Genomic DNA, 14,612 nt, shown 5'->3' with positions numbered 1-14,612 from the left:
AAGTTTATATATTGACAATGGATCAAAAGAAAGAGCTGCTGGTGATGATGAACCCACAGAGGATTGTCAGGCAACAGTGCCACTCAGACCCGTATTTTGACATCTTTAAGCTCAGAGTTTTGGTTTCACAGCTTTAAGATTGTTATTACTGTTGATTTCACAGCCCTCATGAGGCCAAAAGATGGGTCCTTGCAGGGTTGAGGCCCACAATTAAGTTATAGGGTAGTTTAATTGTGGGGTGGTTAAGACTGCCCACTCGCTGCTAGATCACTGGTTCGACTCCACCTGACAGCAATAACAAACCTTAACGCTGCAAAACCGAGCTTGAAGATGTCAAAATGTGTTCTGTTGTGTAGGTTTCCAGCAGGTACTTCGGTTTCCTCCCACCGTCGAAAAACTGACTAACTGGTGACTAGAAATTGTCTGTAGGTGTGATTGTCTCTCTATGTTGGCTGATAGACTGGAGATCTGTCCAGGACGTACCCTGCCTCTTGCCCAATGGCAGCTGTGCTAGGCTCCAGCCCCCCACGACCCTGAACTGGATAAGTGGTTAAGGTGGCACATTTTAGCCAAGCTAGCGCAGAGCCCTAAAATTAGAAATGTTATCCATCACATAGGTCTAGGCCGAGGTGTCTCAACAGCTTTGGACGGCCCACCGATTGGTACAGATGTGGATGCTCCCCATAGTAAGTCTCATAGCACAGCTGTTGGCTTTCGGTAACATATTCATAATGAATTATTCAACAAACATTCTAATGTCACAGAATTTAACCTTTTCATGCAAATAAACATTATGCAACATTGTCTTTTTAAATCACTCTTTAATTTGCAGTATTAACATCAAGAGCTATTCTGTAGAGTCGTAGGCCTTAAAGGCAAGTAAAACACGCGTAACGCAACACTCTTTATTTTTATCCTGAAGTACTTGGAAGGCTGGTGACAGCGAAACCATGTGCAACCAGCTCGTCTGACATTATGTTCCTCACGGCAAGTGAGAAGATATTCCTGCTGTCACCATCCATCCTGAATGTAAACATCATAAGAGTCACCATGTACTGCATTAAATTCATCAAGAGGAAATTGATGCTTCAATAATTTCTATTAATATTATTAGTAAAAACGTTTCTCTTATCATTTCTGAGACACTATAGTCTTCTGTCAGTTGTGTAAATAGAAAATCTACGGAATGAAAGTCATGTTGATCCCACACAGGAACAGAGATTACAGTATAAACTAAGTTAGAAATATCCGTACTATCTATCAAAGTGCCTTTACAGTTTTTTTGCTATAAGAAACTATAAAAGTAAAGGCTCTAGGGTCTTCCTCCATGCCCCTGAGCAGGACTTCACATGACAGGGAAAGACAGTGAAGGAAGAGGAGGCACAAAGGAAACAAAGGATTTTTCAAGTTCAGCTTGTGCAGTGTTGTTCTTTTAGGCGTCCCACTGCTGGTTTCACTGTTGTTTGCGACGCTCGGGGTTGTACTTGAGGAGCAAACCGAGGGAGGCGAACCCAAACAGAAAGGTCTGGCCGAACCACAGGGAGCGAATGGTGGAGTTCTTGATACCTTTGTCACTGAGGGAACACAGAAATATCAATGAAGAAAAACGTACGGAAGCAGCCTTTTTATTGGTTCCAAATTCTTAACGTTTGCTTATCCTTGTGATCTTTCTATAATAAGATAGTGTTTCCTAGAAAAACTAGTAAATGAATGAACTTGAAGGAACACTGGTTAGTAATGCTTTCATGATATGTTTTTTTTTTTTATGTAGCAGGACATTTATCGCCCATTATGGTCTATATTTTCCCTGTGAATTGAAATTGGATAAATGCCATTTGAGGATATTTTATGTTTTGCTGTCTCAAAAAAAAAATTAGCAAGGAAGCTTCTGGATGTTCATTTATAGGCTCTTTATAGATTCAACATTTTTAAAAAGGAGTCTGAATTTCCTAAAAGCAATTGATATCAGACTTATAAAAACTTGTTAACACCACCACCTAGTGGACAACATGGGTGTAGTCGTTCTTACCTGCACACCTTCAATGCAATAAAAGCCTCAAACGCATGAACAGCCCAAGCTGCCCACCAGCTGTAACAGACAGAAATGTGTTCATTAATTTTCATTCAAATGATTATACATTGATCAGGCATAACATTATGACCACCTGTGCAATTTAATGCAATCAAATACAGTGACTCTGCCATGAATTCTACTTTTACACGTTTATAAATTCTCAGTTTTTAGGTTGAAACGGTCAGAAAGGTGATAATTCTACTCCGTGTTTATTACTGAGGTCAAAGTGGGCAGTGGAGTCATACTGGAGTTATTATAAGAGGTGGTTCTTGTGTTTTGGCCACTATATTTAAAAAGATCGACCTTGTAAAAGTCGAATACTGTAAATCATTGAGTGCTACAATGATATCAGTCATATGACAACTTAAAAAAAACAACGAATATTTCACAAATCATCAAAGACTGAATGAAGGAGCCAAATTTAGCCCTCTTCTTTGACTGAGGCCTGATGGTTGTCCTCAGTGTCACATGACTTAAAAACAACACACAAACATCATCCTTTGATTACTGTCCTAATACAGTCATGTGAGTCATTAGCAACCAGTCGGAAGAGGTGCTAATGATCTGTAAACGGGCAAAAATATAAAGGCTGTAGTTGATTAAACAGTGCATTGTGGCCCTGTGAGGATAATTTGCATATCAATCAGATTGCTGTTTAGGTCGCTCTGGCCTGTGAGGCACTGCCAACCTGCTCAGGATGTTTTAAATTGTTAATATATAATATATACATTTAAAAAAAGTTTGTTTGCTAGAATAAAAGAATGTCACTCAGGAATTAAACGAATGCTTGCAGGAGTAACAAAGTCTGATCACCTACCCTTTGTACAGAATACCTGCATGGTTATCCACAAGGTATCTGCAGAAGGTGCCAAATGCACCAAGGTGCTCAAATGGGATTATTTCTGGCACAAACACAGTGCACTGCAAAACACACATGTAATAATGACACATTAGTCAATATAAACCATAGTTGCAATACATTTTCAGATTGATTAAAACTCTCTCTGTGGGTCTTACTACTACTTCTACTTGGATGCTTGACATTTTTAGAGCTTCTTAACCCTCTAATTCGGAATTTTACCGATGTATAAGTGATTCATTGACCCTGCAGTCATTCATGTCATGCAGCTGACCAAAAAAAGTGAGACTTGTTCTTCCCTTGAAAGCTGACTATTATACTGCCAATTTTCTGCTCTGTGTAAGATTTTAAGCGTAGAAAAGTTTGCAGCAACAGCAAGGAGGCAGCCTTGTGTGAAATATGCCACTTAATGGTAATTTACACTGGACAATGTTGGCATTTTTGGCGTAGTAAGATAACGATCCTAATATTAAACTTCAACTTTAAAATCACAAGTACTACAAGCACCTTTAACATTTCCATTTGAAAAGTAATCAAATTATTCTTTTCTCCATCATTTGTACATCTGTATTGTAGGAAAATTGTAGCATCTAGGACACAAGAGACATTCCAGTGAACATGTATTGGATTGATGTATAAGTGAGCATTGTGCCAGCGTGTTTTGTCATCATCTGTCCGCCTGTGACATAGCAGGTATGTGTCCATATGCTCTGTGGCTGCTGCATGGAAAACAGAAAGAGTTGTTGCAGTTTATTGTTTGGGTGTCACACACACAGTGGGCAACACCAAACCAATAAAGTGGGTTTTGTTTAAATGCTGCCCATTACAATCACCAAACAACCTTTTTATCTGCTGATTACGGTCTTACGGCTGTAAGGTGTGTGTGTCTGCATTAGCGAGCATATGTGGCCATTTGAGTCTCAATGGCAAACATGACCTGACCTCCCGTGAAAAGCTGCGATGGACTTTACACTAGAGCACTGAATGAATGCCGATAAGATGCAAAGCGAAGAGTGACTTGGCAATGACTTCGAATGCTACTGTGAAGACAAAGCTACATCTTTAATTGTCAAATGTCAGCGCTCATGGAAGCCTAGAATTCACCACAATACCACAAAGTTAAGACGTTATTGTTCCTAACAATAGCGAGCGACCCGGAGGAAATTTCATGTAGCACAACACGGTGGCTTTCAGAGCAGCGAGAAATAATTGCACACTTGGTTCGTCTCTCCTCTTATCTAGATTTATAACGGATTTGGGGACTTACAGTAAAATAACCCATCCCGAGTGTCACGAACACAATCCAGAACAGGCTGGTTCTTCTAAAATAATCTCCTCCACCACTTTTAGCCATAGCTGCTGCATGAATCTATTCAGAAGATGTGGGTGCAGCAGCGCCGCTCTCTAAAAAGCCACTTTTCCCCAGTGGCCACTCGCGGTACTGCATACCGTTAACAGGACAACCTTTGACCCGACTCCTCCATCTACAAGAAAGCTCGGTTGTAGCCTTTTTTTTTTTTTTTTTGTAAAAATTGAGGCTTAAGTGTGTGAAACACCCCCAGAGCCCAGAAAAGTCATTTTTATTTTATTCGTGACATCATCGCAAGTTATTAGACCGAGAGGGAGGGCGTAGTGGGAGTAAGTGTAATAGCACAAATGCGCATGTGTCATAGTCTGTAAAACGCGGAAGCAAACCCGGAAGCAGAAAACTTTTTGTTTATCTTCTGTTTTTTTCTTTTGTTTATTTATTAAACTGTATTAATGCAGTTGCCACATTACACAGAAAAACAACAGTACTGTGAATACCAGAGAGAGTAAAAATAAAAATAAAAAACATGGTGATTACATAGGAAATTGACAATATGGTCCCAACCACGTATGAATCTTATTTTCAAGCAGCAAACATGCATCAAAAGGCTTATGATTAGAGCATTGGCATATTTTTTCAGAAATCTTCAGCACAATTTACAATAAATAATTCAGAAAGTTTAGCAGCAATTATGAGTATTGTGGTATAATTATTTAATTCCACATTCAGCATCAAACAATCAAGTAGTGTCATAAAAAGGAAACAGAAGTATTTAATATTTGTATACAGTGTTCTTATATTGCTAAAATTCTTATTACATCCAAAACAATGTAAAGATTCAAATTTAAAGAGATTTTCCAAAAACTAAACTAATATACATCTATTGCATGGCCTAAAGAAACAAGTCTCTTAGACATTTTCTTGGTTTAGAGATCAGGGATCCAATTGCTTCATAAAGGCAGTCAGTTTTCTCTTCCAACAACATTTTATTTTTTTTTAGAATTTAGTAGACAATCTATGTTAGCCAGGACTTTTATTTTTAACATTTCTCTTTTCCCCTATTAGCCTAATTCATAACATAAAATTGTGTGTGCGTGTGTGTGTGTGTTCTGAAATATTTTTATGATTGTGTCACCACAGTAACGCTGTTATTTAAAATAATCGCGAGGTTTGAGCAGCTTCCATTTCTATGAGTTTGTCATGCATTTTTTTTAACTGGGGTTTTACAAAAACATGGTTAAATAACACATGTATCTCCAACAAACAAGCAAATGCAAACTAAGCATAAACTGTTCGGTCTGTTGTTTTGTTTATCATGGCTTCATCACTGTCTTCCTGTTTGGAGGATTATGCAGTTTCATTTACATGAATAGATAAGCTGATCAGATGCCATTTTATTTTCCTATTGCAGATCTCTGCAGTGCCAAACAGCTAAATAGCCTATGGGCTTAATCAGAGTTTAGTTATCTTTAGTCACTCAGTTCTTGTATGTACACTTGAGTGTGGCAAGTATTTAACCTAATGCAATGGTTTATCAACAAGAGTTTTAATATGAATATGGTAGAATTTATTGAAATTATTAGTTTGCATTATAAGCTTGACAGCCCTGACTGCTGGCAAAAGGCTACACATAGTATGTAGTCATTTTGTGTCAATTCGGCTTTTTTCTTCACCTAAGGACTCTTTTGGTAATTTGTCAACTATTTGTAATCATTTTTGTGTCTCTGTGTCCTTTTTGATTGTCCTGTATCTTTTTTTTGGTGCAAATTGTTTATAAAGAGCAAATAAAATGAATGAAAATAAAAAAAAAACCTATTATTAAACGTAAATTGTATAAAGACAATTCAAATGTTGAAACTGAGCAATTCTCTATTTTCTCCTTATTTCCACAGCGTTTCCAGTCTTTTGTTGCCCCTGTCCCAACCTTTTTGTACTGAAAATGTTCTTCAAATGATTTGCAATTCATTACATTCTGTTTTATGGCCATTTTTCATAATACTGCACCAACTTCTCTGAAAATAGAATTAGTTGATTACTCATTTCTGTGTGATCACTTTCTGTCATTTAGCTGACTTTCAATAACAAAATTATTCCCTTCATACAGAAGCTCTGACCCAGATTCCCCATGACCTCTTGGGTCCCTGGGCCCTGACGTGCTTGGCAGGCCTGTTCAGTAATCCATCCATACTGATTGGATTTGGGTAAAGCATAGAGAGAGTTGGTGGGACTTTCAGGAGCCGTCTTCACACATGGAGACATTGATTCTGCAAGTTGTCCAGATAAAGATAAGATGAGCCAAGATGATAAAAGAAGAGTCTCAGCTTGTTTTGTTGCATAACTCTTCAAGCTGCACTGTTTACAGAAACGTTCACACTCCCACTTGTAATTCTGTTTCTGCACTTTATACGATATGACTTAGTAGTATTTCCATTTTAAAGCAGTTGACATGGCAGATGCCCCAAAACCAACAGGAAAGAGCTGAAAAGTCAAGATGATGTTGTAAATAAAGACTGTTTCGATAGGTGAGGATACATATATCAAGTGTAAATATATATACAAAATGATATATCATTCAAATTTGTATGTGTGTGTTTTGGTAGCATGTACATCTTTAGGTAAAGCTTTGGCCTGGACATGTTAAACTCTTTGAGGAGCTGCCCCTTAGCTTGATGCATCTGTTCACTGTAAAGACGCTGCAGTGTGGGATAAGTTGACTGTCCAATTAATCACTGAATAATTCTCCCCTTTGTCTTTCCCTGCTTGTTTGCAGTGAGCTGCTCTGCATATGAATAAAACAAACAGTAGCTGCTGATTGACTTTAGCCCAGAATTTAGGTTTTAGCTAAGGTCTCTGAGTTAAATATTAAGACTATTGTTAGCTAATCAATGTTTAACAGTGTGCCGGGCCTCCCATGTTTATGCTCAACTCTACTCAGATGACTCCTCGAGGCAACATTTAAATTAAAAGACTAAGACAGTGCTAAAGTAGTTGTGTTTTATTAAAAAAAAATCAATTTCACATTGTTGCATTCCTTTAATATCACATTTCATAACATCTTTACTCTAAAAAAAAATGTGTCAATGACAAAGCACGTGATACAACTACAAACGGATATTTAAATATTAACATATATAATTGCTGTTCATGGACTTTCTATGACTGTGTCCCATTCAGTGTGTCACAAATTCAGATGCAACACACACACAAAAAAAAGACAAATAATGACACGTATGCCATCATTAAGTTGAGTGGTATCGATGAGACTAACGATCTGCGAAAGACTTTCCTTTCTTACTCCAAAATCATCATCTGTCTGTCATATTTGCCTTTGACCTTGCCACCACTTTGAAACGGATTAGGTGATAATGGGGGCTGTAAGGGCCACTCGGCGGCCTCATCCACAAAGTAAAATGACTCCCCGCCCCTATACACTTTTCTGTCTTTACCGTGGCCTTCTTGGGCCCCAGGTGATCAATATAAAAGGTACCCTCATCCAACCAGGTGACACAGTTGGTGAAGCAGCTACTCTGTGGAGGAACACACTGCCACACTGAACTCTGTCCCATCAGAAGTCCATTAGAAATTGATTTGTGCCCTGGGGTGTGTCATTTGACTGCTGCTATGTGGAAGGAATCCAGCAATGGTAAGACAACTGTCTTTTGCGTCTTTCATTTATAATCTGTAGCTGGGTTTTAGTTTTTGTTAAGCAATGGATATGATTGTTGAGTGTAGATGGGTTTTATTGCACCAGAATGACTTTGACAGGTCACGTCAGACAGTGGGCCAAGTAAAAGAAAAGCCTTACAACAGCTAAAAATGCTATTGTATGTACTAGAAGAGAAAAGGCATCAATCTACGTGAGCTAAAAAAATTTTCAAGAAGTTGCAAATATTAGAACTAGGGTTGCTAAAACACATTGACACTGGAAACTGTCGATAACGCGAAATGAAGACTTTACTGTGTAGGTGTGGCCATGGTTCTGCACCCATAACCGCTTTATTCTTATAGATACATTTTGCAAAGTTATATCCTTTAGCACTGCATCATAACTGTGCAGAGACAGAGCATTTCATTATACATCACTCCTTATATTCCATTTCATTGTAAGGGGATGCAAAGTGAAATCCAAACCTTAAATATTATCATTGCACATTCAGCCAGTACAGCAGTTTTTTCGTCTTCAGAAGTGACAAAAATAGTGAAGGAGTGTATATAAAAAGGTTTAGTAAAAAGTATATTGGTGCAAAAATTTGCATTAATAAGGTCCTTTAAAATGAATTCATTGAATTAATTTCTGATAAAGGGACATTAGTACAAGCTGAAAATGCTTAAAAAATTATCTTGATAAAAAAACTCATTTGCACTTAACTGTATGTGTCACTGCACATATTTATTACTACTAGTGTCTATGACTTAATCATATATGTGGGGAATGAATATATGTATGTCAATTGGGTCTCATGTTGAAGCTGCTCTCTTATCCTCCTTCAGATGATGCCAGAGCCGTTGCCTCCAGCGGTGGCTCCTCTCGAAGCACAAGCCGCAGGAAGAGGACCAGTTTCTCCAAGGAGCACGTGGAGCTCCTACGTGCTACCTTCGAGACTGACCCATACCCTGGCATAAGCCTCAGAGAGAACCTGTCCCAGACCACAGGCCTGCCAGAGTCACGCATCCAGGTACATCTCCTCACCTTTGCTACTTTATTTATAGATATACATTTAAACAGAGGTTTTTACAGTCAGTGAAAATACGAGTTCCATTCAGATAAGTTTTTGGATCTTTATTTTTATTTGTGGACCTGGATACTACTGTTGCTTTAAGATAATACACACACGCAGGCCCTGCACACAAGCACATACACACACAGATGTGCAGCTGTGTTGTAAGACATACACCATGGTTTGTTATCATAAAAAGGCTCTGTTTTCAAATGCATCCTGCATAGAATTGTAGATACCACTGTTACTCTGTCACCCTATTTCTTTATCTCTGAAGATGACACAAGCTGTTTTTATCAGTGTCTTGTTTGAGCTGACAGCTGACAGCTACTAGATTTCCAGTCCCCCCACACACTGGTGCCTGTTTGCCCAGAAAATGATTAACAGAACAACAGAACAAACGTGTTGTTTATCATGTTCCGCTTTGAATTGAAACTCTTTTTTTTTTTTCTTCTTCTCTCCTTCCTGTCCAGGTGTGGTTTCAGAATAGGAGAGCTCGCACTCTGAAGTGCAAAGGTGCCAAGAAAGCTTTATGGCAGTCTGACAGCCCAGTCCAAAGTGCTCTCCCTCCACCTCATGTTGCATCCAACAGGAGCCCACAGGCTGGCCAGATCCCCTTGCTGCCTCCAGGCCCCCCACTGAGGTACCCGACCAAGGTGAAGGAGGAGATGGAGGAAACCTGCTACTACAGACAGTGTCGCCCTGCTTACGGCACTATTGAGGAGCACGGACAGTATGGCTCAATGTACGGGTTCCAGCAGGGCAGACCTATGGGCAGCAGCTCCACACCACCACTAAGGGGCTACTGGTCCCAGCCAGGCAGCCAAGGCTCCCCTGTGCAGCCACTGTGGTGCCAGTCACCCCCAGACACAAGAAACTACAGCTCAAGTTCCAGCCAGGCATCAGCATCCATGTATCCAGGATCAGCAGAGAAGCAGATGTACATAGCCCCCTCGACATCCCACTCCTCCACCCCAGACACGCCAGATTCCGGTTATTGGGATGCTAGTTTGGAGAACAGCCCCGCTCTACAAGGTCAGTACTCGCAGGTGGATGATTCGTGGAGTGGGGCTCCTCTGGAAGGCTACCGGAATTCTGGACCTCTGGGGCTGGTCCAGCAGGCCCCCCTGCCTGAGCTGTCCTTGCAGGAGATTCTGGGAGAGCTGGATGAGGACTGGCTGGGAGGAGAAGGACTAGACAGTCATACTACTGGAGAGAAAATAGCTTTCTGCTGATAACTCTGCTTTAGAAATCATAATGGACAACTAGAAATGAAATGTATTATTATGATTATTTGATTTTTGGGGTATTGCTTGTGAGATATGTACTGTACATGAAAAGGTTTAAATATTGTGTCAAAATATTTTAAACAGGACCCATTTTTTCATCTTATATGATGTTTATTTATCTCCCATTAGTTTTGTTAATGATTGTATCCATTTATTCATTATTTATAACTTTTATTTATATTTTTCTGCACTTTTACACAAATAAATAAATGTGTTTTCTTCTTTTTATTTTGGGTCAGTGTAGAACATTTACTGTTTTATCTTCTTTCTAATAATAGATTAGCTTTCAGGCTGGAGAGACTGTAGCTTTGCACTGCAACCAGCAGATGGCGCATAAAGCTTGGACCAAGGCAGTTGATTTATTTTGCACATAAACCTCGAATAAAAAGTCTTCTAAAGCAATAAAAGGACCAATAATAAATTCCGAATGAAAAGAATCCTATTATAAAAAACAAACATTTTAACGTACGCTGTCTTTTCTTCTGTGCACACAGTTTGATCAGGGAAATGGCTCATTTGTTGTTATGACCGTTCAAAATCAATTTAAAACTAAAAAAAAAAAAGACTATTGCGTATATCTCTCACAGAAAGTCTGTTCACACATTTTAAATATTAAACAATGATCATATTAAGCAAAACAATTCCGATGTTTCACATACTGAGATTTTACATGTGTGTAGCACTAAAAGTGACAAATCCAATAATGTTTGAATGCGCTTGATAAAGACGACATGTAGATTAAGTATTTAATGTCATGAAGTTAGAAGCACAGTGTGTGTGAACTTCCACTAGCATTAAGTAACTCAGCCAACTAGGTACCATTCACTTGCCCTTTGAAATCCTTTATCTACTGTTACAAGAATGTACTGATTAGTGCTACTTTATGTAAAATACTGTGAGGATTAACCGCTGTTACTGATGTAATTATGTGGAGGTTAAATAAAAAGTACCGGGCAACAATGAGATACTGCCACAGTACTGATATGATGAACTTGATCAGAAATCCCATTGGACTCAAATGCATGACTAAGAGACTCACACTTTTAATAAAAACACATAAAATACCAAATGAATAAAACAAAGGATTGAGCTGAGACAAAGTCCAGGGACAGGCGGTAGAAAACAACAAGGAAGCAGATGAACAAGCAGGTACAGGGGGCAAGACTGAGGGGTATGAAAAGTAGGAATAGTCTCCAGCTGATAAGACGTGAGAAAAATCGGGGGAGGTACGAGAAGAATTGAGCGAGTAGAAGTACTGAGACTGTTCGAGGAATGGAAAAAAGTTGAGCAGGAGGATTTAGGAGACTGTAAAACAGCAAGATAATCAACATCAGTTGGGACCAAAATGTAGTAGGTCAATTTACAGCCGGAGACAACTGTGTCTCACTCTGTTTGTCACACACATGGATGAGAAGCAAATTTCGGTTTGACAGTGCCTGTGACGTGGCCTTCAGGACACGCATCCCTTGGGGTTCATACCACAACTAATGGAAATCATACACCGACATGTTCCACACATCTGTGGGAAAAAAACATGTTTGTTGTTTTTTGGTTGCACCAAAGATGTAACCAAAGATGTATTTGTACTTGTCTGGTGCATATATACACTTGGTAGATGGTACAGATGACGTATTTTATGCTAAGTGGACCCACACGGACATTTGGACAGGTACACTGACAAGGACATCACGAGACTTTAAAACTGCCCAGTTTCAGGCTGGAAAGCTAAACAACAAACTAAAAGTCACGTAGTAAAAGTGAGGGTAGGTTGTCGTACAATTCTACGCGTGGTTATCAGTTTTTATCAGCCTCTAAGTGTGGTGACCTGTTTCATCTGAGGAGGGTCAGTAAACCCCTGTCACGCACAGTGCTGTGCCTGACTTCTGTTGTGACAGTTTTCAAATGAACAGAGATCTTCAACCTTATCATGTTTAGGCACAGAATCTCTGTGGTTTAATTTATTCCAGGGTTGGGTTTACGATCGATCATGATTTGAATGATAATTGCAGTACAATCATTTCCTTCATCCATCCACCCTGACCTCATCCTTCGTAAACAGACTTTCTTTGCCTTTAAACTACATCACCAACAGACATTCCTGTTTCTCTCATACTCACTACATCCACTAGATGTCACCTATTTCTCAGATGTGTGGAAGATAGAAGGTTACTACTGCACTGCAAAGCACATTGAATGGGATAATAACCAGTAAACTGGCTGGTAGGTTAATCACATTGTCAAGTTGTTTTCCCATGTGGTTTTATTGTATTGTTATTATAAATTATACATTATAAAATGATAAATATTTTCCATCTATAAATATTATGTGTACATAAAACTTTAAATTAACAGGATTGTATTCAGTGATTGGTTTGACTTGTCTGGAAAAACGTGGACCGCATTGTTCTAAAATACTCAATTTCAAGGACTCAAAAACCAAAGGCATTTTTTAACTTTGGAGTCTTTCTTTAAATTTTCATCAAATGAACCTCAGTTAGCCCCCCTTAGGGTTCAAAGGGTTAAATTGTGAGTTCAAGATGAAAGAAAATTCATCTTTTAACCATCTGCCAAAACTCCCTATGTCTATCAGATCTGTTTTCCCTTGACCTGACCCAACAAATATTTCTTTATCAAACATGCAGCACAGACAGTACACAGGATGTTAGGCTTAAGGCTTCACACTGTTTGCTTCAAGACTAAAATGTGCTTAGACTGTTTATACTGCTTTTGGACTCCTGCCTTCATCCTCAACATGGGAGGAAGGGTGTTGGCCTTTTGTTAGTCTCTGGCGTGGGTTCCTGTCCCCAGAAAAAACACACAATAGGCTGTGTCACAGGAGGGAATGTAGCTCTTCGGCCCACTGTACTCACTAAAGATAGCTCGGTAAGGGAAGTGTCGCAGACTGTCGGTGTCTGACGTGTGTCGGGCAGGTGTTCACCAGCACGCGGTTCCATAAACACCATGCACACATAAGTATAAAGAATGTTAACCATAAGTAGGATTTGATTGATTGGGAATTTAGTAGTAGTATAAATTATTACCAAAATGCAGAAGGAGACCACTATGCAGGGGGGCACGAAGACTCAAAATATATAACAATGAAGTTATAAAATGATTTATTAGTGTCTTAATAGACCAAAGATAAATCATCATCACATGAATGAAGGATGTTGTTTGTAGTTTTATACTCACATTAATACCTGACTCTGGTGTTTACGTCAGGTTTAAAAGGGGTTTTTAGCACCTTTCAGCTCATTGTTTTGGTCAATCTGTCAACATTCTCTTCAGCTTTGATTTCCAGCCCAAACCAACAATTTTCCAACACCAAAGCTCAGACAAAAAAGCTGAGCTATGACGTTAGTGAATTTATTTGAACACAAACATGAACTCAAATGAATGCTAATGCTAATTTGTAGGCCAAACAATTACTGGGCAAAACAGCCAGTCATACAGCCTTTAAATGCTCTAGTGTCTCTGAGATAATCTTGTTAGCAGATAAATTTACCACATCCCATTTCATCTTAATTCAGGATGTGAGTATGCTAAAGGTGCAACCAAAATACTGATAGTAGAACTGAAATTAGAGGATTATTAAGCCCAATGCATAACATGAATCTTCTTCTACTTCTTTTCCTTTGGGCTGTTCCCTTTCAGGTGTCAGCACAGCGAATCATGTGCCTCCATCTAACCCTGTCCTCTGTATCCTCTTCACTCACACCAACTAACTTCATGTCCTCCCTCACTACATCCATAAATCTCCTCTTTGCTCTTCCTCTAGACCTCCTGCCTGGCAGCTCCAACCTCAGCATCCTTCTACCGATAAATTCTGTCCTAACCACCTCAGTCTGGCCTCTCCGACTTTATCTCCATGCCTTTCTAGGCATGAAACCATATTGCTGCTGACAAATGTTCACGTCTGCCCTCAGCCTAACTTCCACTACTCTTTCCCACAACTTCATTGTCTGGCTCATCAGTTTTAATCCTCTGTAGTTCCCAACTCGCCAACCTGTACAAATCCACCTCTCCCTCCTTAGTGTCCAACCTAGCGTACAAGTCCTCATATGTTCTTTGTTTGGCCTTTGCCACCTCTACCTCCACCTTACGCTGCATGTCCCTGTACTCCTGTCTACTCTCTTCAGTCCTCTCAGTGTCCCACTTCTTCTTAGCTAACCTCTTTCTCTGTATACATTCCTGAACTTCCTCGTTCCACCACCAAGTCTCCTTGTCCACTTTCCTCTTTCCAGATGACACACCGAGTACCCTGCTACCTGTCTCCCTGATCAAATTAGCTGTAGTGGTCCAGTCATCTAGAAGCACCTCCAAACCACCCAGAGTCTGTCTCAGCTCCTCCCTGAAAACTACA

General features: G+C 39.5%; 2 protein-coding genes across 2 annotated transcripts; one reads left to right on the top strand and one right to left on the bottom strand.

The window, feature by feature from the left end:
• Nucleotides 1–801: 801 nt before the first annotated feature.
• tmem254 (transmembrane protein 254) lies at nt 802–4,353 on the bottom strand. Its single transcript, XM_067473950.1, has 4 exons — nt 4,201–4,353; nt 2,892–2,995; nt 2,030–2,089; nt 802–1,574 (listed from the first exon to the last, which is right to left on the bottom strand). The coding sequence occupies exons 1-4, from the start codon at nt 4,285–4,287 to the stop codon at nt 1,454–1,456; spliced, it is 372 nt and encodes a 123-aa protein (XP_067330051.1). The 5' UTR covers nt 4,288–4,353; the 3' UTR covers nt 802–1,453.
• Nucleotides 4,354–8,698: 4,345 nt separating this feature from the next.
• Nucleotides 8,699–10,365, top strand: mxtx1 (mix-type homeobox gene 1). The gene is made up of 2 exons (XM_067482654.1): nt 8,699–8,918; nt 9,434–10,365. The coding sequence occupies exons 1-2, from the start codon at nt 8,703–8,705 to the stop codon at nt 10,193–10,195; spliced, it is 978 nt and encodes a 325-aa protein (XP_067338755.1). The 5' UTR covers nt 8,699–8,702; the 3' UTR covers nt 10,196–10,365.
• Nucleotides 10,366–14,612: the final 4,247 nt, after the last annotated feature.

The sequence above is a fragment of the Channa argus genome, chromosome 1, assembly GCF_033026475.1.
Source record: "Channa argus isolate prfri chromosome 1, Channa argus male v1.0, whole genome shotgun sequence".
Lineage (NCBI taxonomy): Eukaryota > Metazoa > Chordata > Actinopteri > Anabantiformes > Channidae > Channa > Channa argus.
Note: the sequence above shows the minus strand (reverse complement) of the source record. Positions and strands in the feature narration are given on the sequence as shown.